The sequence below is a fragment of the Chaetodon auriga genome, chromosome 2 (genome assembly GCF_051107435.1).
Source record: "Chaetodon auriga isolate fChaAug3 chromosome 2, fChaAug3.hap1, whole genome shotgun sequence".
In the NCBI taxonomy this organism is placed as follows: Eukaryota; Metazoa; Chordata; class Actinopteri; order Chaetodontiformes; family Chaetodontidae; genus Chaetodon; species Chaetodon auriga.
The window spans coordinates 5893167-5919399 of NC_135075.1; the positions used below are offsets into that span (position 1 = coordinate 5893167).

The following is a 26233-nucleotide window of genomic DNA, read 5'->3' on the forward strand; positions in this document are numbered from 1 at the left end:
ATAGTGTAACACTAGTGCAAGTACAGAAGAATATGACAGTCAGTGAACTGGCTCAGTAACATCTGCTATCCAACATCCAACAAAGCACTAATGGTTAATGTTAATGATCTGGGAAATTAGTTTAGCTGTGCCTGTACTAGGTGCTATTTGTAATTTATATCCAAATGCCGACACACCTGGCAATGCACATGTGCTTACTGATGCTGGTTGACCTGTGACCAACATGAAGCAGGAGGCGCACAGTGAGCATACGCTGTGTTTTAGAATCAGTTTAACACTGAAAACTTTAAGGTTATGGAGGCATTTGATGACTGGTCATTACAAATATTGAGGAGGGAGTGACCACCCAATTTCATCATTTCTACATTTGAATGTGAATTTGTCACCAAGTCTCACTCAAAGTTAGCCCCTGAGTTTCACACATGTATGTACAAGCAGGATTTTGTGACATCACTAGCTGCCAATCATGGTTATACATGTACCTTAGACTAAAGTATATCTATATATATCTATTTAGGAGGCTGCTTGAAAGATGGCCTGATAATTCACTATTCACTATGCATACAGAGAGAGACTAGATTAGATCCATAAAACATATCAGTCAGGTCACAAGGCAGACTGTGATGGTCAAAGGTGTGTAAACATAGTGAAGCAGACGCACTATGGAGTGAGAAATTTATGATTCCAACATTGATCTGACTATTCTGTGTGGATGTCGACAGGCCGTGTTGTATTTGCATGATTATGGGAGCCCAGATCTTAAAAAAAGTCTTTATAATGAGAAACTTTCTCAAAATAATGTCTTGGTCCTTATTTTAGATATTTTGTCGTTTACAGGAATTTTTTTCATCACGGCTTCCATACAAACTATCTAGATTAAAAAAAATACATTGGTGAGAGAAGCAGACAGGTAAGCGCGGCATGTGTCAGGCTTTTTATTTCCTTCGGATCTCATACATAGATCATGCTTTCATATGGCAGCACCAAAACTCTGCTTACACAGTTTATGCAGATATGACATACATATAAATAAATGTATTCACAAAACAGGAAATGTGTTGCCAGACAGTTCATTTTATGGAGATACTGCATGACAATTCATAGTCACTTACGGTCAAAGCCTATGTACATTCACATAAAGAAAAGGTAAAATAAATATTTGCATATAAAATAAAGCATATACGATAACACTTGTTAAACAATACATTTTCAGTTACCTGATAAACATGTGGCAAATGTGTAAAATAAGATAAATACATTTCAATATCATAAAAATCCCTTCATTTATGACACCTGAGAACTCTACTGACTGATCTAAATTCTGACATTCACAACGAGAAGTGCATTTATTAGTTTGTAAGACACAAAATGTTTACTTCTCCATGTCTTTGCTTGTATAATGGCAGAGCAAAACGAAGAAATTCCCTTTGGCTGAAGTGTGCACATTATCACATAAGGCATTGAAACAGCACCACATACAGAAAGGCTGCTAAAAGCAAAACATGGCTTATCAATCAGTTGCACACATAGTATGTACCCTCCAAACACACCTCTGGCTTCAAGAATTTAAGTATTTCTTATTTATGTTTTCTTCTTTACTGTCTGATTTCTTCCTGTTTCCGCGAGAAAAAAAGTCTGTTTAGAAAACTGCATAAAACTGTGTAAAGAGATACAAAAACATACACATACACACAAAAAGTACCCTGATATTGTCACAAAAAACAAGTCGGAATGCTCCAAACGAGAGCCTATCAGTATGTACAGTTTGGACAGACGCTTAAAAACAAAGATGGAGAGAAGAATGTGAGGTACATAAGGCAACGGTTTACAGGCAGCATCTGGACAGAAATCACGCTGCGGGGCCTGTGAGCTCAGCAGCTTGAGAGGTGTCTCCAGGGCCGGACCAGTGCATTATATCCCCGGAGTATCTACTGGAATTTTATTGGCCTGAGGTGAACTCTTTCTTTCAAGTAGCTCCAGATAAGATAACCTGTCTGCTCTGTCAAAGCTAAAGGCTCTCTCTGGTCACTGCACGCTACCTGAGAGATATGCAGGAGCACGGAGGAATGTGGTTCTCTCTGGTGTCTGGCAGCATAATCACGACCGTTCCTCTAACCTGCAGCCTTCTCTTTATGATCCAGTAATGTGTTCCAGTGTGTTTGTGTATACTGCAGTGTGTTCGTGTGTGGGTAAATGTCTCACGTAGGTCTGGCCTGTAAATTCCACCTCCACACCGATCCTTTCTTGACATAACCGCATGTCATTCTTTGAAAACTTCACAAAATACATTTTTATTCTCTTCAAATGCGTCACAGTTACCTGCCCGTCATCCTACTGAAAACAGGTTGCTGTCGTGATGCTTTACTCGCAAGCATGAATGGATCTTCAGAATCTAAACCTATTTACAACAATGCTGACGCTGATGTAGAGATAAGAGAAAGGTTCATATATTCCACTTTAATGACGAAAGAGAGCACAGACTGTCAGAAAGCTGTTTCACCTTAGATGCCGTGCAAACTTGAATGAAGGAATTGGTGTTTTTTCACATTCAGTGAAACTGCTTCAAATTACAGTATGGGTGTATTTTAGGAATGCAGATGTGGTTGTCATGGCAGCAACACCTGGCTTTTTTCCTGCATTGCTCCTGATTCCTGCTAGTTGATGTGAATGTACTCAGTTCATGAGCGCAGATAGACAAAGACTCACAGCTGCAGTTAACAGCTGGAGGGACGCAGGTGAGGCAGCCTGACCACAGCTTAGAGGTGGAAGGATTGCTGGACATCTAACAGGGACATACATTCACAAACTGAACACTTCACCAAACCAAAACAGTCTTCTAAAGGAGCCAGTGGCATGTAGTGAAAAGCAGGACTGTAGCTGTATTGGGCACTTTATACACAAATCTTTCCTGAACTGATACAGATTTAAAACAGGACAAACTGATTGGAGACACCTCACTGCATAAACAGGTCAAACCAGGTCACAAAAATAACATGACTGGAATGAACACAACTTCCTGAATTGGTCTCAGAATGGCCATAAGACACGCACCGTGGACTAATAACAGCGGTAAAAAGTCCAAGTAAAAAATCCAAATTGGAAAGCACATTCTGGCGAAAATCTGGTAAATGGCAACTGTGCGGTGTTTGCTATTGACAACAAACTCATTAAATTATATTACAATACAAAAATAAATGGAGATTACAATAAATAAGACATTTTTTATCCTGCTATGTACAGTACTTACAGCAGATTCATTTACACTGTACACACATGGGAGTTAGAGAGGTCATCAGAAGGACGGGTTCGGGCTGTAGCACCAAAGAGGAGGGATGTCTTGACCAAAAAAAGGCACTGAGATCACTGGTAATAGATGCTAAAAAATACAAAAAACACATGCAGACAACATTAGCAGTCAGTCGGTTATTCATTAAAAACTGCACAGTCATGCAAAGACAGAACAAAGTGAAGCTGCGTATTCAGTCAACGGAAATGCAGATTTGAGTTGTATATTTTTGTAACATGAAATAATGCTGTTTCTGGGAGTTAAATGCCCAATCAATAATTCAAGTTACAGGCGTATTCACAGACATAAAATATAAACCTCTTTTATTCCTCTGCTGACAAGCACCACTGGTGTAAACCATCCTTTATGGGCACTGTTCTGCAAGGTACTGAAAATCAATAATAAGTTATCGTTTCTAGTTTATTCTGTCAAAAGTAACTGCAAGATGACATACCCGACCCCATCCTATCATCCCTCACCCTTATTCCCTTACCCCTTCATCCCTCCACCCCCATCCCTTCAACCCTCACCCATCATTCTTCCTTCCCTTCATCTGTGCATTGATCCCTTCATCCCCTCATCTCTCATACCCTCATCCCTTCATTCCTCTAACCTCATTCCTTCATCCAATCATCTCTCTTTCCCTCACCCCTCCATCCCTTCATCCACTCATCCCTCCTTCCCTAATCCCTCACCCCTCTCCTTCCCTCCTTCCCCTCATCCCTTCATCCTTTTTTCTCCCCCCACATCCCAGATGACCCTCCTCCTTCATCTCTGTTCTCCTCCATCCATAATACACAATAAACCTTTATAAATCTGGATCTTAGCAGCCTGGTCTTTGTTACTGAGTCTAACATTGTACCCATTATCACTGTAAGAGTTATTAATACTCCTGACCACTAGAGGGCAGCAACGACTAGTGTCTTACCTGTACACTAAACTTGTATTGTCTTAGTTAGTCAGTAGATGTACATGTTAACCAAGCTTTCTACAGTAGTTAATAAATGCCCAAACTGTCTTGTGCCATTGTATGGTGGGTGATGGTGGTCATATGTTATTTTGTAACGTGTTGCACACAACATTGTGCATGAGCATTAAATATCTAATAAAAATATAAAATATATAATGCAATCCTCGTCAGTTTGTAAGTTAGAGCAGCTTCAAGTCGTGTTTTGAGATTTGCTGGAGAGGCTGAGCTCTGGTCTTTATTTAGATTACAGATTTCCTTTTGTAATTGAAACTGAAGCATTGTTGACATACTTAGAAAGCATCCCGCACCTGCTCGATAGTATTAGTATTCCACTGTCACAGGCAGACTGGAGCCAGAGGATGGTGTGCATTTACCACAGTAGCCTCCACACATTCCTGACACTCTGCTGCCACCCTGTGGACACAAGGAGAATAACACCAGTTATGTGTGGTTCTGCTGCTGTTGCTTCAGTGATCACGAGATGTAATCAAACAGACGCTGAATAATGAGATTGTCAGGATCACATCTAGCTTGAATTCATTCGTCCTGCATGTAAGAAACCTTTCGCTGAAGCTTTTTCCCCGTCACCTATCTGAACTGTCAGCATGAAACAGATGCTAGTTTGAAGGATCTGTCGAGAAAAAAAAGCCTTGACAGTGAAGGAACTGCTTGTGCTACTTCCAAGAAGTTTGAGACTTTCATCACTTTGAAGGGAAGCTGTGACAGGTTTGTTTTGGTGGCTCTGAAATGAGCTTGGCCTTTTCAAAAAGCGCACAAAGACTGAGGCCCACAGGCAGGTTGTCATCAGGTATGAATTGGGTACTCACTCTCAGCAACAAGTGGAAAGTACAAGCTAATTAATCACCACCACTTCATTCATTTACATGCAGCATAACGGTATAACATTGAGAAACAAAACGGAAATTGCATCAGACAAGTACACCGAAAGCTCTATCCCACGACATGAAAGCCGCAGCGTGAGGTGAGTGGTTTGTCTGATCTCCTCTGGAGCGCTCTCTTCGTCCCACTGTCACAACCTGGCTTTATTTAAGCTGCTTGGAGTACCCAGAGTGGGCCGGCCGGCTATGGATTTCAGACTGTGTACACTTTTTGGCATCACAACTGTGTCCTGTTTTCGCCTTGCCAAAAAGCACTCTCCAGCTTGATCTCCATTTCAAAAGCAGAGGGGGGCGGGGGTGGGGGGTGCACTTGAGACAGCAGCTGCCCAATAAGGAGCCTTTCTAAGTGAGTTTATGTAAAGATGTGGAGCTGGGAATACAGAACTCACTTGGGACAATGCCCACTTCAGAGCTCTGAAGCCAAGGGGACATGTGGAGAGGAGAAATAGTGGAGGGAGCAAAAGAGGTAACAGAGCAGAACAGAGAAGACGAGAGAATCAAATAAAGAGACTACAGATAAAGCAAAGACAGGGCTCAGACCTATTTCACTGTCACCTTTTAAATGGTGTACTCAAAATCTTTAAGACTCTGCCATTAAAGTTTGCTGTAATCTGGGGAGTTTTCCCAGATTATAGACGTGGACATGTGAACCATACCTGTGACTTTTGTATATCAGCCACTGCATAGTTGCCCTGGGAGATCCATGAGGTGTCCTCAACCACCTTAAAACCTGTTCCTGAGAGGTTGATCCTGAACCGCCCCTGAAAGAAGACACAGGCAGACAGAGGGATAAAAATGTTTTCAAAGATGCATTAGACATGCCTAATCCTCACCATGTGCTCTGATAAAGACGCTGTTAAGTGTGTGATTCACAATGAGCAGCAGAAAGAAGTGGAAGGGGGGAGACTCAACTCAAATATTTTCCTCCAGAGGGTTTCAAAGAGGAGTAAGTGCAAATTGAATCACGGGCAACAGCAGATTTACACAAAATGACTAATTATAACTAATGCTAACTAATTAAAACACAATAAAGACTGAAAGGCTTTTTTCCATTACGGCCCTCCAACCTGCAAAAATAACACACACACACACACACACACACACACACACACACACACACAGATCCCAGTCTCTAAAAGAATCAATACCAATAAAGCTGTTTAATGGCAGACATTTGTAGCTGTCATTGGGCAGCAGTATGAGCACAGGTGTAATGAATAACACCAATAACAACTGGATATTTCTGTATGTCTTACTCATTGCATGGATTACTAGGACACTTAAATGAAGGGAACATTAATGTTGTTAGCCACATTCGTGCTTTTCCTGCTCTGACCATTCAACAGTCTACTGTGAAAAAGGTCGTTTCCCCTCCTGTGATAACATGAGCAGCTGTCGTTGGTCTCACCTGTGGACATCGTGCGGCGCTGTAGCAGTCTCCAGCTGTAGCAAACGGGACATTCTTGCCTTCACGGGTGAAAGCAAACTGCCAATCTGTAGCTGAGGAAGAAGATAAACCGACAAGCTCTACATACTGTATATGTAAATGTGTATCCTGAAATCTGTTGCTACAGGACCTCAGATGAACCTTTAGAATGATAGCTTACATCTGGATAGCCTACATCTGCCATAATGAGCGAGCCTTGTGCTATTTAACTGCTCTAAATCTTGCCTATGTTTTAGGGTCAGCCTAATATCAGTATAATTTCATCTCGTTAGAGCAGTTTCATTTAATCCCCTCCAGCTTGTAATTGTGTGTTACTCAAAAGAACCTTGAAGACATCTTGAGCCCATTAACCCTCGTGAGCATGGACATAATTAAATGGCAAAGGAAGTTCTTATTTGAGAGTAATGTGGAGTTTACACTGGCACAGGATGCTGTGTGTGTGTGTGTGTGTGTGTGTGTGTGTGTGTGTGTGTGTGTGTGTGTGTGTGAGCCACTCACTGATGATGCTCATCTTGCTGACGTCCAGGCGGACTTTGGAGAAGGTGGTGATGCCGGCAGCGGTGTAGTCTCTCCGGCAGTCACAATCCTCTCTTCTGGAGCCATTGGCTGGACACTGTGTGGGATCATTGAGCCTGGGAAGCGTGTGCACACACACACACACACACACACACACACACACACACACACACACACACACACACACACACGCACACACACACAAGAGATCTGAGCTCAACTTTACACTTGCATGGAACTTCTTCATTTCCAGAGAAATAACAGCCAGGAGTCAGCTGGACTCTGTAAAGAAAGGGGCTGTTCTCATTCTTATCCTGTTAGCTGTTTACCTGAAGCCAAAGATCTCTGAAAAATTCTCCCCTTCTCCCGTCGTCAAGGTGATGTACTCCTGTGGAGTCTCCGTCTGCATTCCTGCACAGTAGACCTGAGGAGAAAAAGGTGGAGGAGGAGGAAAAGGGAGGAGGTAACAGGAGGGAGGACGAGTAGCAAACCGAGGGTTAAGGAAAGGGAAGGAGGTGACAGGACAGTTGAGGAAAAACAGGAAGGAAGAGAAGTAGTGCAGATTAGGAAAGGAAGGACAGACACAGAAGCTAGTGTCATTTTGAAGGCAGTCAAAGAAGTTCCTCCTCTTTGGGTCATGAAATGTGCTGTTCAGGGCCAAAAGTACGGCTGAACACGAGCTAGCAGAGATGAATTGTGTCACAGTCACACAAACACTGCCGCGAAATGTTCTGTCAGTGTTTAAGTCATCTGAAAAGTCAGAACAGATATGAGAGAGAGACCTTTTCAGCTGTCCCTCTCCCCTCATAAATAAAACCTGTTATGGTTTCATAAACTGTGTTTTGTGCGATTGTGAGGTAATAATCTCACCTTCAGCGCTTTTCCCTGAATATTGAGATAGTGTTCGCTGTCTGGGAGGCGGCCGTTAACGCTCTGGACGTCTTGACAGCTAGAAGGCAAATGGCCTTGGAGATGAAAAAGAAGTAGAAATAAGTCGATATACAGTATTGTGTAAAGATTTAACACAGGGCAGACACTTAGGCTGTAAACACACACGTACACACAAAAACTTCGGGAGTTAAGTCGAGTGTGGCGAACTGCTGCATCGAATCAAAGAAAACGAGAAGCCACTCGCTCTTTGAAGTCCCGTCCTACTGTGGGGAAGTAAATAGACTGGAAGTCAATCTTTGATGTTTGCCTCGGATCATAAATATTTCACTAGAGGCCAAACCTCTGAGATGACCGGATCAAGTCAAGCCATACCTAATGCTGGCATTCGCTTGGCCTGCATTTAACCCTGCTAGCCTTGACCTTTGTTGAAAGAACAGCAGTTTTGTCGCAGTACTCACAGCTTGGATTCCTGCACACTTTTCTAGCCTCTGGCATGGTGTCTCGAGAACACCTGTTGCTTTCCTGACCATCTGCTGCCGCACACTGCACCGTCCTCTCCATCACTCCATCGCCACAGCTCACTGAACACTGCAGGGGAGGAAGAGAACCATGACAGTGTGAAAAATAAAAGTTGTGGATGACAGTCTGTCAGCAGTAAAGTGGCTCCTTCAAAAAAAACGCGTGTGTGAACATTTCTATTGTGACACGGCTTGAAGTCAAAGGTACAATGTTCATACTGTGAAGAAGTGGCAAAAGTGGCCTAATTGTACTTAATAACTTGAGCCCCCCCCCCCCAAGCAAATTGAAGTGTGTTTCCATCCACTACTGCCATGTTAACATTAGAAGTTGACAGCATTGTGCTAAACGACTGGTGGCGCCAATTCTCCATTCAGGTGCAATAACAAATGCAGAGGAAGAGGAACGAGATGACTTAATGAAAAGAGCTCCAGTCAAACCTCAAATGAACCCAAATAATAAGGAAAACATTATGTACTAATTTGAGGACGGTTACAGCCTCCTCATCACTCTGATGTTGCTTGTTTTTGTTTCAGATTTTCGCTCTGGTTTTTCATGCATAAATCTAAAATGTGCCTTAAAACAAGTGGATGGAAACACACTGATACCAAGTTCAGTAATAACTGTGTTTACGAATTTACAGCATTGAAAAATAGTTTGTGTCTTTGATACATCATCACTTTTTTTTCCCACAAGGTCTCAAAACATGCCTGTTCCATCTTGACAGAATACTGATAAATGACTGGACAATGTTTAGAACCACAGCCTCGCTCACCAGTCCCCAGATTCCAACCCTCCACTCCTGTGGAGGCGGGCACGGGTCCAAATTACAAGGCATGTAGCTCTCGGGGGGCGTCCCGGGGCAGTTGGACAAAGACTGATGGCCATACTCATAGTTGTCATTCTCCACATGCACCTCGCTGCAGGAGATCAGACGCTGGCGGTAGCCCTGGCCACAGCTGGCTGAACACTGGAGGAGAGTACAGTATTCCACACAGGAAACATGGGTGATTTCTGTCATTTCCGCACCACTGGATTTGAAGATGGTGATTCACATGAATGGTCTTTTTGAAGAGTAAAGTATTGTCTGTTCAGAGCAGGCCGACTTTTTATATTCACAACTCAACGCTTTTAGAGGGACGGCTTCTTTGGCGCTCACCTCGGTCCATTCCCCTGTGATCCAGATTAACTCACAGGCGTGGGCGTTACAGCTCTCAATGTCTGGTGGTCTGATCTGGTTCACACAGTACATCTCATGGACCTCCTGCCGGTTGTGGTCCACACACTGCAAGGCTCGTCGTCGGTGGCCCGCTCCACATGACTTACTGCACTGTGGTGGAGACAAGACAGAGGCCGCCCTTTTACAAAGATGGCAAATCACGTATCGGTGGAGAAACATACAACATTCCAATATTCAAACGAGGATGAAGAGCCTGATCAGTCTGAGAGCAGCACCACGTAAGACTGCAGCGTAAAGATGTCAAAACAGAAGATAAGAGCACTTTGCTGTTGAGCAGAGGAACCTGAGCTGGGGACATGGCCAAGACCTGAGACGAGATCACACAACTTCTACCTCCTGAAAGTGTTTACAGTCCATGCCAACAATGTGCCTGATTAATGATCAGAGACGAAATTCACTGGCAGTAATCGACTGCCTTCAAGCTTAAGTCTTCGTCTTGGAAGAGTCCTCCAAAACACAAGAATATCACAGCACAGTTAGCGCTGTTAACAAATGAACTGCTCTCTTAGTGGCAGACACCCATAATATTTAGACATAAAACCTGAGCACTTCACCTGTGTTGGACTCATTTACACCAGTCTCCCACATCACAGGTGAGCAAATTAGAGCTGATCTAATATAAAAGCTGCATCTCTTCTGAACAGAGCTACTTGTCTGCGGATTCAACAAACAACTTTTTTAAAAAAAACGTTGGACAGGCAAAGCTAGCTGTTTGCCCCTTCATACGTTGTTTATGCTAAGCTAAGATAACCATATATATCTAACATACAGACGTGAGATGTTCCCATCCAAATCTCCTAAAGAAATCCAGTACGCGTATTTCCCTCAACTTTTCCTTTAAAATAGTTTGATTAAAGATTCAGGGTGGCCCATATACTTGACTTTTCCAAGCCTGTAAATAATATTTAAGTGTGTTGCAAGGAAAACGGTGTCCTTCGATGAAATGTTTACCTGAACTTAGTTCAAGACCATAGGACCACCTGGACCTGGACGTCTTTCTACATCCAGGTCCACATAGTAAGTTAACCATTATGACATTCAAGCACGCGAGACTCGTAGTTTAAGCACTAAACATTTTAACAAGAGCTCAGAGAAGCCTCCACTTACGTCAGAAACACTGTAGTGTTACGAATGCAGCCGACTCCAGCTGGTCTTCATCACTCTTACTAAGTCGGACAATGTCAAACAACTTAAATACTTGGACATGCTATTGAGAGCCGTGCTGCTGTACTGTGCAGGAGTGAAACTAACCCCTGCCTGAGTTTCACTGTGTTTTAGTAACACTGACGGACAGAAAATACATGTACGTTAGGCCCACAGACACAAAAAAGTAAAATGTTAGTGTAAGACATCATCTCTGATGTGTGGGGTCAATGTCAGAGTAGAAAACACGCAGATGAGTCAACACCTGCCAGCTGAACTGATGTAACTACCTCCAGCTGCTAATTGGGGCACTCAGCTCCAAACACTTCTCCAGACTGATTAGACTCTCCTGACATGAGGTGCGGAGGACGTATTCAGATGCTTTACTTCAGTAAAAGTACGAACACCTCACTGTAATCAGGGAGATGTACTTCGCAAAGTACTTTATAGTGCAGAATTATTAACAAAATATTTATATTATTATTCAAAATAAATTAAGATTGTTCAAAGGAAAAGCAGCAAATCCTCACATTTGTAAAGCTGGAACCATTAAATGATAAATAATTTAAACAATTATCAGTACAGTTGACAAGTTATTTTTCTGTCAATCTACGGATTGATTCATCAACAGCTGTATTTGTATGAACTGGTGGGTAGCTTAATTTAGAACATAACATCATATTTTAGAAACTCTTGTGCATTTTGTGCAAAAAAGTATAAAGTAACAAGTAACTGAAGCTGTCGTATAAGTGTAGTGAACTTAAAAAGTACATTTCCCTCTGAAATGTAGTGGAGAAGGAGTAGAAACAAAGACTCAAGTAAAGTATAATTCCCTAAAATTTGTACTTAAGTACAGTATTTGAGTAAATGTACTGAGTTACATTCCACCACTGGAAGACATTTCATGCTGTTCAGTGACCCAGATTCAGCATCACTTGAACACAGTGAAGAACCTCCTGCTGCAGCTGTCTGGTCTAATAAGCTCAACGAGGATCTGTAGCCTCTGGCCTATGGAAGACTCACCAGGGAGGCACCCATTAAACGTAGCCTCTGTATGACTGCAGTCTTATATTAAACAACAACTCTCTTTCCCAGAGGAGATCATAGATAGATTACAGCATTCAGACCATGTTTTACTATTTTGCTTTTTTTTTCTTACCAAATATTCAATTTCTATTAAAAGAAATTCTCAATAACATTAAATATTATTGACAAAATGAGCAAACAATCAAAAGCTGGTGGAAAAGCATCCCCAAGGTGTTACAAGCAGACAAACTACCCAATACATGCCTTGTGTTGCTAAATCCTGATTGGTGAATAGCTGTATGTAACATAATGTCTCTTCATCTGAGATCGACCCTCCTCAGATCAGTGAGAAGAGCAGATTAAAAAAAAAAAATAGCTTTAGCAGAAAGTGATGTGTGTCCATGCAGGATGTCATCACTCAGATGAAGGTGAGTGAGAAAACGTGGCCTGTCATTAGCTCTGTGTATGAAATGTGCTGTACAGGTAAACCTGCAGCAGGCTCATTCATGCTCCGACAGTCATGTCACACAGGTGTGCCTTTACTTTTCTTACATTTACTTTTCAGCTGCCTTTAAAAAGCCAATCTGCATTAAGAATTGAGTTATCCATTTTACAATGAAGGTTCGGCCTGCAGGGAAGGCAAAAAAAAAAAAAAAAAGAAAGAAAGAAAAAAAAAAACAGGCTGATCATCTGACTCTGATCAGGGCCACGCAGCAGCTCCTCTCCTCCCCTCTGGCCTCCGTCTGCTGCAGCGGCTCATACTTCAGATATGACAGAGCAAATTCATCCTCGCCCTGAGCGCACACACAGCGCTAAAACTTCTACTTTCGCTGCACAGCGCTTTTCTGCACTCATTCAGGGCTTCCTTGGCTTACCGCCTGCCATTCTCCTTCCCTCCACCGGTACCGGGAGGGGCAGTCGGCGACCCGGCAGCTCTGGCTGGACGCCGGTCTGGAGCGCTGGGAGCAGCCGCTCTCCTGCGGGCTCCGTCGGTCTCCCAGCTGGCAGAACACCTCCCGCCGCTGGACGCCGTCTCCACACGATGCTGAACACTGCCAAACAGGACAGGTAGGAGCTTTGAAAACGTCTGATCAGCATTTACTACTCTGTTAAAGTTTAATCATATTGTGCCTGTGCGCATTAGGCTATGTAGTGTGAGGAATGACGGCATTTATTTAAGGGAGTATACTTTAACACCATTATTTGATTACGTACATACCTTATATTCATTTATAATTCTATCTATTATTTTATGTTGTGTTTTATTTCATTGTTATTATTCATTTCTAGATGTCACTTTGTGTCCCCTCAGCTTTGATTTTCTTGACTACTTCTGTAATCATGTTCTTATTTGTCTAAATGTGGTCAACATTGAATTCGATATTACAGATGTAAATTCTTTCATTTGATTTTCTTTACTAACTAAAGGAAGGGGCATCTCAACTGTTACTCGCTGTTATAGGGCATATTGGTATAATATTGAGTACATTTAAGGAAACATCTATCATATCTTCCTCCATGTTGGGATTTAAGTTGTATGGTTTGTAATAACACTGATTGAAACTGATGTTTTTGACAGGAATATGAAGAAATTCAAGTTGCAGCCTGGAAAGTGGATGATTTTGTGAAACTGTGCCAAACAGCAGCTATGAAAGCGCGTCTTGTCGGCTGTGATAGAGCACAGATTTCTGAGAGACTGCTTCGTTTCCTGTGAATGGCTGTATGTTCAGGCTAGATGACATGACATAAGAAATACATTAACTCTATTTAATCGTTTATATTTTTTAGGTTAAAATGTTGCATTCATGCTTTTGGAGATAATATTTAAAATGCATCTTGTGTCTTTTTCCCTTTCAGACAGACGATCCTGAACAACCTGCACTGCACTGATGTTAATGTAATGCTAATAAACTGCATGATACATTCCTAATAATAGATCATTTATGCAGTTTTTGGGGGCATGTTATGACGAAGAGTATGACTGATGCATTTCTCTACCTGTGTTCGTGTGTAAGCGGAGACCACCATCATGACTGCTCATATGTTTGCAGGTTAAGGGGACAGGAAGTGCAAAACATCTCCAGATGATCAAACTGAGGTGACATCAGATAACTGGATGGGTTCCAGAGGTTCAGCAGCTTAAGACTGAGTCTGTTACAGACATGTTTATGTGTCCATTCATATATGACACAATGTTTCATGTTTCACTGTGTATTATCTGCCATGTCGGTTCAGCCAGTGAACCACTAGACAGCCTGCTTCGCCATGTGCAACCATGCTGTACTTGACTAAGAGCCTCGTGTGGAGTATGATTGTCTCCTGGCATGTGTCCTGCTCCACAGCTGTTTAGAGCAGGCAGACGCACATCCTCTCTGACGTATGGAGCACAGATGTGGCTGTGCTTGGACTCCCGGCCGGTGAAGTGAATTCAGAGAAAGAAGACACGAGAAAAGAGAGGGAGCAAAAGAGAGAGAGGCAGAGGGTAAAGGGACTCTCCAGCAGCCCAGGTGCACGCTGTGAGTGTGTCTGACGTGATGATGTTAGTGGACAGCCTCTTTCGTGGGACATTCAAAGGGAGGCCTAACATGTGGTTCCCATTGGGGAGGCAGAGAGGAAAGAAGCGGAAAAAAAAGTGATCAGTGGAGGAAAGCGCAACAGAGAGAAGGAGGATAAAAGGGACAGAGAGGAGAGCAAAGTGAGGGCCAGAGGAAGAGAAAATGTGGAGATGAGAGGCGTAGATTTACACTGGCTGGACTTAACATCAGTTAAGCTCAGATCAAAGAGAGAGGGTGCACATCCCTCCTGCGGTCGCAGCCCCTGCAGACACCACCTGAAAACCCCTGTTAGCAGCCGCCCCAGGCCTGTCCAAGCAAACCACCATGTGATGTGTAAACGCAGCCTGCTTTAGTTAGTGGCCTGGCATGGTGCGTAAATACGGTCAGGTTTAGCTGCAGATGTTTTCACACATATGCACATACTTGCAAGCAAGCTGGGAAGCATTAACGTGAGAAGAGGGAAAAAACATGTCTGGCAGCGTGAGAACAAGAGAAGAGGAGTGTTTTATAGCAGGGTCAGAGAGTCCTACCTCTCCCCAGTTGCCAGTCTTCCACTTGGGGCATCGTCCCCCTCGGCAGCGCCTCTGCTTGCTGGGTTTGGGGGACAGAGACTGACAGTTTTCCTCCGGGACGGGACGGCCAGACCCAGTCACGCAGCTGACCTTACGGGACTTGACTCCTCTTCCACAGGCAGCAGAGCACTGCAAGATAACAAAGGAAAGGAGGTGAATTGAAATCAAAAGGTATGTTTTGTGTTAAAACTGTATGGACTCAAAAGAAGTGAAACTCAGATGAAGGGATATTTCGGGGAGTGCACATATTTTGATGAATGTCAGGCTTAATTTAATCTGCGTGATATAGATGAGAACACAGGTATAATAATTAAAACAAGCATTTATTGAACAGGTCGATGTCGATCGTTTTGTGGATGTTTTTTTGACTCAAAAAAAGAAAAAAAGCGATGTGAGACAGTTCCACGTGGGCAGCTTGTCCAATGGCAGAGCGTGCCCGATCACCCCGGCAGCAGTTTGTTTCACCTCCGGGTTCACCAAGTTACTGGCAGTCTAACTCGGTGTGACAGGCAGGCAGACGCACACACACACACACACACACACACACACACACACACACACACACAGAGGAGGGAGTGGAGAGGGGCTGGACTGTGCTCGGATAATCAAAGGGGGCGTTGCATGTGAGGATGGATGGGAAGCGACAGGCTCGGAGTTGAACGAGTACGCGGCCCAGCGTGTGCTGCTGTCCTGACCAGCAAGGGACTGTACTAGACAGGAACATGCCGTGACCTCTCACCTCATTCAGAGGGGAGGAAGGGTAGGAGGGCTCATGAAAGGAGGGGCTAATAAAATGCTTATTCTCCTTTTTAAATCCACTCAACACTCACATCCCACTTTGACCTGCAATGCACTAGATTTACTGAAATTAGTCATTTATTCATCAGTAACGACAGAAAAAAGATTTTTTTGACTTGTGCCAAGAAATAAAGAAAATGAGTCATATTGATATTGTGTGATTCTTGTGCAGATATTGTGATTCCTTATTAATATAAATGACACTTTGTTGTAGCATAAAGGAGAAGACTGACCACTGACTAACAACAGAGATCGTATTTTAAATGTTATTGAACACAATATACGGTAACACACTTGTTTTAGATGCACTGTGGAGAGTAAGTGGGGAAACTGGGCTTTCCAGTAAGGGTACAAATCCTGAAAGCACAGCATCCACAATCCTTCAGTCCTCCAGACTGTTCTGTTCAATCATTCCACAAAAGTTTTATGTACATTTTTACAAGGGCTGTCCCGCTGTTGCGCTGTGCTGAAATGCCCTCAGAATGCCTTGAGAACCAGTGCAAATTGGGTCACATTAAAACACCATGTGTTTTATCAGTACATGCACCCCCACATGCAGGGTTCATTAACTTTGCCCACAAGTTCTGAGGGGTTCTGTAATTATCCAGAGCTGTTCACCAATACAAACATCACAGCTCATACACGGTTGAACCCAACGTTTCCTACTTTGTCAGATAATAAATACACTATATAAACAAGTTCATTCACATCAGTTTTATTTGCAGGAGGAGGGTGTCTAATGATCAATAATCGGTTGGTAGTTCCATGGTCAAGACACTGGACAAAGCTGCTCCCGATGGGCGGGCCTGCACCTTGCATGGCAGCTCTGTGTGTGTGTGAACGAGAGGCAAACTGTAATCCATTAAGGTAGAGCGGACCTATAGAGAGTGCAGTCCAGTTACCGTAACTGCATGCGTGGAATTCAAACAATGACCAGTCTGATCAGTTTGAACTGACTTCTAAGCACAGCACTGGTCAACACTATGTGAAATCAACCCCCCCTCCCAATACACCACTTTTCAGTCAGCAGCACTTTTGGGAATTCCATTCAACTCCATGTCACCCTTCCACCCCCCCACCGCCCCCAGGATCACAGCGATTTTCCAGAAGTCTGTCTGTGCTGATGGGACGAACCGGGAAGGGGCCCCTCCCCAGATCAAACGTAACCCTTGACCCACCAATACACCACTGCATTGTCTTGCTGATGGCCCCCCTCATTCGAGTCACTGTCACTGGCCCCCACATTGGTACACTGTCATCAACCCACATTAGACCAGAGAAGAGGGGCCTGAAAGAAAGGGGCAAAGGGCGCTGGCAACTTTATAGCCAAACACGCGTCACCAGGCGCTCCAGAGAAAGCCGGGCGGGCATTAAGAGTGAATGAACACAGTAAATGGAGTGGAAGGTATACTGAGGCATTGTCACACCGGACACAGATTTACCTTGACGGAAAGAGCTTTGAACTCCTGACGCAGACGGTAAAAGCATGGTCGCTCAAAGAGGTCAGCAGAGGCCCTGACCACATAAAATAACAAGGATATTGCTCAGTGATTTGTGCCTTTTCATTCAGGAAAAACAGCCTGTTGAATAGGCTGGTGGGGGGGACTGCTTTATAAGCTATTTGTCAGGCCCCTCTTTTTCAAACTTTTAGTCAAAGGTGAAACACCAAATAAGATTGGACACTTCCTTATCCACAAACACTGCAATTACCATAAGGCTGGAATTGGTAATCTTGAGTGAAACCTTTTAATATAGGACCACAGTGTTGCGAGCAGCCAGGCTATTGGCGTAGTGAATGTTGTTAGAGGCTGGTACTCAGTTATCTTTGATCCTCACGTTTTTGGACAACCAGCCCATGTAAGCTGCTGGCAAGCTGTAAGCACTTTTCTTCCCCCTTTTTCTCAGTTTGCAGTGACCTTGGCCTGCTCACTGCATTTGACAAAAATGTTGGTAGCTTTAGATTACTGCTCGTAATGTTCAGCCTAGCTCTTCCCAAAAAATTTCAGTGTCATTTTTTGTACATTGTACCAATACAGTACGTACCAATACGCACATGTAAGCACAGTACAAGTGAACAGGATGTGAAGTTAATCAAAAAGGGAGTTGCAATCTAGAAACTGGTAAAATAATCTAAACGAGCATCCACCGTCAACGTGAGTGGCAGCTCAAATTACCAGATTGTTACCCAAACTTCACTTGTTGTTCTCTTGCACATACATGTATGTTGGTACATACCACACTGGTTAGTACAAAACATGACACTGTGCATTTGGAAGAATTACTCTGTACGTTGTTGGCCGTAATCTGAAGCGTTACCAGAGTGTTTGGTTTAATAAGAATGAAAAAAGCCTTTGATAGTACCTCTACTTCACTTTAATCGTAACCTTTTCTGGAAATGAACAGAAATCCAACAAATCCATAAAAAATTAAATATTGACACAACATTATAATGAAGTAACAATAAATACAAGTAATTACATAAATGTACAGAAATCTTGAAACACAGACTACAGAATACTGCCATTTGTGAATAAGAGACATCCAATATACTTATTTCAAGAGCCTGTTGATATGGTGTTTGAGCTGTACTGCGTTTTGAACCGAGAGGTTGCCCACAAAGAGTCAAACTGCTACGACTGAAAAACGAAGCTAAACAGGACTAAGAGTTGATACGCTGTGTTGATACCATGTTCACACTTTCACTGATTCAACCTCTATTTGATTTTTAGGCTGCCTTACAATTTCACATGTGGGACTCATTGCGAGCGATAGTTCTCATTAGTAAATGATGTGAGGTAAAAAATGTACTCACTGCTGTGTTAACAGGCCCTTAAAATAAGGTGTGATGTCAATACAGACATTTATGACCAGGAGGAGTCAACTGGGTGGGCTGCAGGCAAAAGTTGCCCCTAACCACAGATTCTGGATCAGTTTTCACTGTCCACAGCAGGATGGTAAGCATTACAAGAGGGGAGATGACACACACCCTGGATCTGTGTTTAGGGCCATCAACTGCAATGGGTAGCCTCAACAACTCATGCTTAATCTTAGCCAGCCAAAACCCCTCCAGTGCAAGGGAGAGAAAGATACGGCAGGGGGGCAATCAAAACAGAGACTGAGGTAGACACATTAGGTTGGCTCAGAGTAAGAGCTCTGGATACAAAACACTATTAACTTCCCCTGTGGTCACAGGAATCACGTGTTCAAAGTACGACATTTTAACAGCCCATTCTCTTAAAGGTCGAGCAAGTTGTTTGATGTACATTCGAAGAAAATGCAACATAATTTCATCAAATCTGTGATACACTTTGCATTTAGCTGATCAATCTGATCAATCCACTGACTGCTCATGGAAAGAAATAAAAAGTACAGAAAAGGTAGCACCAAAAAGCAACGTGCCACAATACACACCTAACCGACCAAAATATGATGGTTCGTTTTTTTATATCTATCTTATATCTCCCTTGTTTGGCCAAAGCACCACTGTAGCGTAGGTTATCATAGTTAAATGGCTAGTTGAGTTGTGTTTTGTTCCAAGTGAGGTATTGTTGAGCATAGCATATTTAGCAACTCCAAGTACTTACTGTACAAAGAAAACATTAACTAACACAATATAAATACACTCATATCAAAGCACCTTTAGAGCAGAGAGATTTAAACCTATTGTTTTGGCCACACTAAGGAAATCTGGGTCAAAACCCTCTGCCAAACTGGAATACAATGGCTATTAGTTCTAATTACCACAAACTCGGTGAGACACTTTATTTTACAGCGCGAGTACAGCTGCTGTTTGCTGGTGTTTACTACTGATTCTGGACGTTTCAGGAACTTTTGAGTCTACATATTCATGCTTCAGCGTCATTGTCATTTTTGGGGCAACACCACCGTTGGTTTCATAGCAGAGGGTAAATACATAAACTGTAAAATAAAGTGTCTAAATAAGATTAGTAACTTCTCTAAAAAACCACATGTGCCTTGAGACAAATTGAATTCTTGATACAATAGCCATTTCATAGATGTATATAGTACAAAGATGTATATATAATACACAGCCCTATATAAGTTGGTGCTTTTAATGTTCAGAACAGAACATCAACTACATTGTGTAGCACCACATATTTGGAGATTATGGGCCATTCTTTGGATAATAAAGAACAAGGCATCGTACTGTATATTCCTGATATACAAAAACATTCATCAGTATTTGCATATGAACAACGATTGGCTAAATGTGCGAATACAAAGAGCTAAGACACAAAATAAATCACTTTTTAAAGTTAATGCTATATACAAAAGATAAAAAGGAAAAAAATATCTTAATAAATTATCTTTAAAAACAATATTTTACAAAACTAACTTTGATTGTGATACAAAGTGATCCTGAATTTTTCAAATGCTAGTACAAGGCTCAACAACAGTTTTATGGTAACTAGGACTGACAAAAAATGTTCTTATGGTCACAGCTGTCACTGAAGTATTTTGTGATGTTGTACTTGTTTTTGGCATTATTGCAAGTGAGCGTATCTCTGCCATTTAAGTGCAACAGAAATTAAACTTTCTGAATGTCTTGAGGAAACGCTGACCAATCGCAGGCACCAGAGAGGGAGCAGGAAGTGGAGGAGGTTAAGAGTAAAAGTAGAGAAGCGGGAGTGTAATGTCTCCAGTGCAAAAGCACCGCAGTCATCCTGCCCCTTTAAGACTGTTTGTGAAAGAGTGAGACAACAGGTATTTGAAAACGTCTGAGGTTGAAAAATAAACAGAGTATTTTTTATGAGCGTACCGAGCTCCATGGGTCTGTGCTCCAGTGGGGGCTAGATGGGCACGGCTGAGTATTGCACTGCTCACGATCTGGTGGCTTGTCATGGATCTCGCAGCTCAGATCATTGAAACGCTCGCCGTTTGGACGCTGACACACCACCAGCCTCGTCTTTATCCCGCCTCCACATGGCTTGGTGCACTGAAGAGAGCAGGAGGAGAGGTTGTGTTGTACAGATGGGTTCGGGGAAAGGTTTTTGAGTGTGAAGCAAAAACGAATGCCTTTTTTTTTTCAACAGGAAAATAGATCCATCTTGTGTGAAGACTTTGCTGATTTCTAATGCATTATCAATCCTCCACAAGTAATTATTTAAACACATGAGCATCTCAGAGATTAGCTTTCTCTCCAAACCAGACCAGTATCTGTCAGCTGTAATTCGATGAAAACAGCAGTGAAGTGGTGGCTGTCTTACCTCTCCCCAGTTGCCATAGATCCACTGTGGACATGGCCCTGACTCACAGGATCGTTGCTCACTGGGCCGGCTGCGATCCTCGCAGCTGTTGGCAGGGTACCCGTTCTCATCCTGGCACACCACTACACGCCGCTGGAAACCTCCTGCACATGTGCTGGAGCACTGTTACAGAGAGCAAAGAGTGCACAGTGTCAAATAGATGCTCAGGGCAGGGGTGCAAATCAGTCCCAGGGGGGCATACTGTATATCATTTACATGTTATTTAGATACAATGACATAAAACACCCACCAAAGTAAAACAACGGCACTGCTACATCTTGTACACAGAACGTGTTGGAATGAATCAATGCACACTATGAGGTATATTGTATTATAGGATATAGGATGTCGCGTGCACGCAAAGCACCCACTCTTCCAAAAATCAAGAGAACAATACGAAGAGGCATCTCAAATCAAATGACTGAGCATGTCTGCAGCTATATTAAAAGGTACATCCTCAGGACAGAGGAAGGAAGACTCAGCAGAAATAGCTTTAATCACTTCCCAGAATTATTTCAAGGTCCAAATTATTTTTGGACAGAGATTATCACTAACCCAGTTTCTAAAAAACAGCTGAACAATACAAAGAAAGAGATGCATGGGGGGCAGCCTGTGGCTCTTGGCTCACGCTATCCTTTGGTGTTACATCACAACTGCCTTGTCTTAAAAAGAGTGAAGGGTCCAGAGCACTGAGCCTCACTTCATGAGCATTTGTCAAAGTCTGCATCAGGTTGCAAAACTCACCGTAGGAGGAAAATAACTGGTTCTCAAACTGCTGCTGGACTGGAGTTTACAGTCTCTACAGCACAGGAAACTTAGATAATCCTTGGTGTCATGGAGAAAAATGTAAATAGGACACCTAAAGGAACAGTTCGGCATTTTGGGAACTATGCTTATTTGGATCTATACCGCTCTCATGTCTGTATGGTAAATACAAAGCTAAAGCCAGCTGGTTAGCATGCTTAGCAAAAAGAAGCTCTCTGAAGCTCAATATTAAGGTTATTGTTATCATGATGACACAGTTTATTTAATCCATTATTTAAACTGAAACTAGCTGTAGCTTCACATTTAGAGTACAGACATGAAAGTGGTGTCCATCCTCTCATCTGACTCTCAGAAAGAGAGTGAACACGTGCATTTCCCAAAATATCGAACTATTCCTGTCTGAATGTTGACTGCATGAAATGTTGTGAGACTGCAGGCTGACTTCATCAGGACAGAGCATTTCTCTGGTGCTCTTTATTCTACTTTTGCAGACCCAGAGAGAAACTTACTATACTTAGTTCACTAACAAAAGAAAGCTGACATGGTACAATTGTGTAGATGAAAAGAACGGCCCTGAATAGTTCCCTGTGTGGACAAACAGTTTCCTAATGGTAGGATGATTACAGAAACAGCCATCTCAGTGCTGCCTCAACTCAGCGACTGTCTCATTTTCCCACTTGCAAAAATGTTCTCCAGACTTCTATTGTTTGAGCTGAGGGTTTTGGTTGCAAAGATTAAGCACAAACTTCAAATGTTAGGCCCCACAGAAATGGTTTGTTGACCACTGTGATGGTGAAGCCGCTGTGTGTGGCTCACCGCGCCCCACGGTCCGGTCCGCCATTGGTGGGATTGGCTACGGGGCAGGTTGTTCCTGGCGCTGGCGTTTGGTGAGGACGGGAAAGGTCGGGACTCACTGGAACGGGACGGGCATTGAGACATAGCACAGTCCTGCTCTGTGGTTGGACGATCGTCTGGGTCACACTCACTAGCATTCACTTCTTGGTCGCTGAAGTTGACGCACAGTACCTGCCGCGTCGTCTTCCCCTGGCCACAGGTCACTGAGCACTGAAAACACACACATAGAGTCATGAGTGTAAATGCTTATGCTCATATGATGTAAACAAACACACACTTAAAAAAGAGCCATTATGACATGGTGTGAGGCAAAGACCTGGGAAAAACTTGAGCAATTCATACCAGCCTACTATTGGTGTGAATGGCTCCTCCAACTGCATTTTACAGAGGTTTGAAATTTGTAATTAAAGGACAAACCTGACTTACTGTAACAAATATGGCGCTATGGTATAATTACCATGATCACTGGCCTTCTCAACCATAAGCTCTGCTCTCCAAGGCACTGAGGATGACTGAATATCCTCCAAACATGCATGGCCAGAATACACTGCGCATGTGGCTATGCATCTACACCATGGAAAGTGATGTGTGTGGATGACAAAAAACAAACAAAAAAAAGCTAATAGTGGCCTGGTTTTATTCTCTTCTACTTTTTTACATTATTTTTTCTATCCCTTTTCTATACCACTGTGTCTTTTCTATGGGAAGCGTTCACTTGGTGCACAGGATTTCTTTGTGATAAAGCACTTTGAGCGGCAATTCCTGTATGAAAGGTGTGATTTATTTAGATAAATATTTCACTCTATTTCTTCCTTCTCTCCTCACTAAATATTGAAAGGTCTCACGAAGGAAAGTATTTTCTGCTATGTGTATTTGATCTCATCTTTTCAGTCACAGCACAAGTACGTGACCACAGGTGACGTTTGACTGGAAAATGAAGTGCTTCACGTTCAAGCTCGGCTCCAAACAAGACCTGAATGACAGCAGCTGCTGCATATATCCAACTGTAGATATCAAGACCCCAAGACACTTAAACCCTTTCATTGGGGGGCAGCAACTACTAAAAGTTATGGAAGCGATGACCCCATTTACACTTCACTGTAAACTCACCCTAAGGCCTGCTGAAGACCAAAACCAGAGCCGAACAGCACAACTATGTCAACTACAAACAGATGGAATCGTGATGCCACCAAAGCGAAAACTCATAATTGTTTCACAAACAAAACAATGTCAACGCTCATCCTCGCCACGGTCTAACAGCAAGTGAAAGCAAGCTTGATTTGGTGTTGTGATGCTGATACAGCTCTCATTCCAGTCACACATGGCATAAAGCAAATGCACTGGCTGACCGTGTAGTTTATCCTTAAAGGACCCAAGTACACATTTTTCTTTTTCAGAAAAAAAAACACAAGGCAGATCTTCTGCTAAGCACTAATGGTGTCTCTCTCAGCTCCTCCATAGCACAGTCCACTTAATGTCTTGCATAAGGTGATGTATTATACTTATGCAACAGCTGTCTACTCTAAAGCCTCGCCTGGGATTATACTGTCCAGAGGTTTACATTGCTCTGTCACAATGTTATGGACTTCACATGATTTTAGATACTGTAAGAAGGTTTTACATACAATAAGTCAATATATATGATGTGACACTGAAAGAAGCTGTTGTATAACATGTTGTAAGCCGTAAAGGTTCTGAGAACAAAGACAAATCTCTGTCATATTGGAGAGTTCTGTCACTGCAAGATTAAGAAGGCTATGTTGCTTTGGGTTAGTAAATCTTGTGTGTGTCTGTGGCTGGGATAGTGCTCTGAAATCTTTTTTGGCCTTGGAATGAACTATTTCCTTTTTTTGGGGAGGGGGGTCAATGAGTGTCTTTGGCTTGGTGGTACATGTGTGGGTGTGCATGCATGTGTGTGTGTATATGGTGACCAGACCTGCAGTGTGGCTGTACTGTATCACCAGGGCTCTGATGAGAAACATCTGTAAACAAGACTGGAGCCCCTCACTGCAGCCCCTTGCATCTCCCAGCTCCAGAAACTTCAATTCGCTCTCTCTCTCTCTCTCTCTCTCTCTCTCTCTCTCTCTCACACACACAAACACACACTTCTTCTCTAGTCTCATTCCAGCACTCCTCCAAGGCTCAATACACACTTGCCTTCCAGCTGCCACCTTGTCTCCACATCTTTGCTCACACAAACATCTACATAGCGTGTGAAGACACTAATTGCGAGTGTAGGTGAAAAATCATGCAGAGTACACTGAAATAAATAAACCTCGCAGGAAGAAAAACATCTGGACATCAATACTGACGACACATGATTTAGTTTAATAAACAACTGGTGTTTGTCAGTGTAACGAGATGCAGATTTGATGGAAAATGCAGGAAAACTCTTTTCCAAAAGTCTACTTATTTGAAACTGTCCTCTACGACACTGGATGATCGTATATACTGAATATAGGTGCAGCTGTCCTGAGATAACGTATGACAACGGTGTCAGACAGAGCTGAATAAATGATGGTGACAGGTGGTTTTCTTACCACTGTCCATTCCAGCACTTTCCACTGTCCGCAGGCCACTACTGAGCACACCTCTCTGGCAGGGGGTTTTGGTAGGTGGGCACACGCCGATTCCTCTGCCACACCACCCTGGTTGTCACGGCAACTCACGTAGCGCATCCGTGTCCCTTTGCCACAGCTGGCACTACACTGTTGTGCAGAGGAGGAGAAAGGTTAAGAGGATGGACACCAACAAAAAGACACACCGATGGAAGATGTGACAGAACAACCAACCTGGGTCCAGGAACCAAACCGCCACTGGGTTTTGTGGTCCTGGTGGGAGGGGACTTTGGTCCCTGGGGGAACAGGGTGGCTGCTGGGACACTGGGCCAGTTCACAGTCCTGTGGAAGGGAGGACACATACACCCATTCATGCAGTGATTAACAAAGTGAATATACTGTAACAACATCTGTCCCTGACCACAAAATACCATGAATATCAGAGATAGCTCCTCCAACATGGGACAGTCATTAACAACTTAAACTATATTCCTTCAGCTCTGCGTTAGAGAGTAGTTGTGTTTCCCATCAACCCTTTCCCCCCCACCTTACCAAAACAACATTAACAGGGTGCCCCCCGTGAGTTCAAACTATGGATTGTGGCAGTAAGCCACTCAGCATAAAGCCCTGATCCCTGTCATAACAGGTCATAGTGGAGTGGTATTCAGGGCTCCAATACCCATGCTGGCGTGGTTGTAAACTCCACCCCAAATCCACCCCCTTGTCCCTCACCTTCCGCCCTTTCCTCTTTTCCCCCCATGCCCTCTGGTGCCCTCTGACCCCCAGTCTCTAGGAATGAGGGCCTTAATCAGGTTGCACAGGCTCCTAGCAGGCTCCACATTCCACACTCTGAAACCTAACGGAAGCAAATAGTCCTCATGGCAGCGCTTCGAGTACCTCTGTACACTTCCTGTCAGACTCACATTTTC

At 43.1% G+C, this 26233-nt stretch overlaps 1 protein-coding gene across 2 annotated transcripts in view; it reads right to left on the bottom strand.

Moving 5' to 3' along the window:
• Window positions 1-1005: 1005 nt before the first annotated feature.
• adamts9 (ADAM metallopeptidase with thrombospondin type 1 motif, 9) overlaps window positions 1006-26233 on the bottom strand; it is a 45861-nt gene continuing 20633 nt past the window's right edge. Inside the window, exons 24-40 of one of the 2 annotated variants that reach the window (XM_076751217.1) lie at window positions 25539-25646; window positions 25287-25454; window positions 22708-22956; window positions 21088-21249; window positions 20640-20816; window positions 15020-15190; window positions 12810-12986; window positions 9685-9855; window positions 9301-9495; window positions 8468-8597; window positions 7989-8083; window positions 7448-7542; window positions 7101-7234; window positions 6564-6655; window positions 5812-5916; window positions 4565-4670; window positions 1006-3376 (exon numbers count right to left, since the gene is read on the bottom strand). In XM_076751217.1, the coding sequence (XP_076607332.1) occupies window positions 4578-4670; window positions 5812-5916; window positions 6564-6655; window positions 7101-7234; window positions 7448-7542; window positions 7989-8083; window positions 8468-8597; window positions 9301-9495; window positions 9685-9855; window positions 12810-12986; window positions 15020-15190; window positions 20640-20816; window positions 21088-21249; window positions 22708-22956; window positions 25287-25454; window positions 25539-25646 (2322 nt within the window). In that variant the 3' untranslated portion in view covers window positions 1006-3376; window positions 4565-4577. Of the gene's footprint in view, window positions 3377-4546; window positions 4671-5811; window positions 5917-6563; window positions 6656-7100; window positions 7235-7447; window positions 7543-7988; window positions 8084-8467; window positions 8598-9300; window positions 9496-9684; window positions 9856-12809; window positions 12987-15019; window positions 15191-20639; window positions 20817-21087; window positions 21250-22707; window positions 22957-25286; window positions 25455-25538; window positions 25647-26233 lie in introns of both variants that reach the window. The other variant, XM_076751224.1, reaches the window with a different exon arrangement.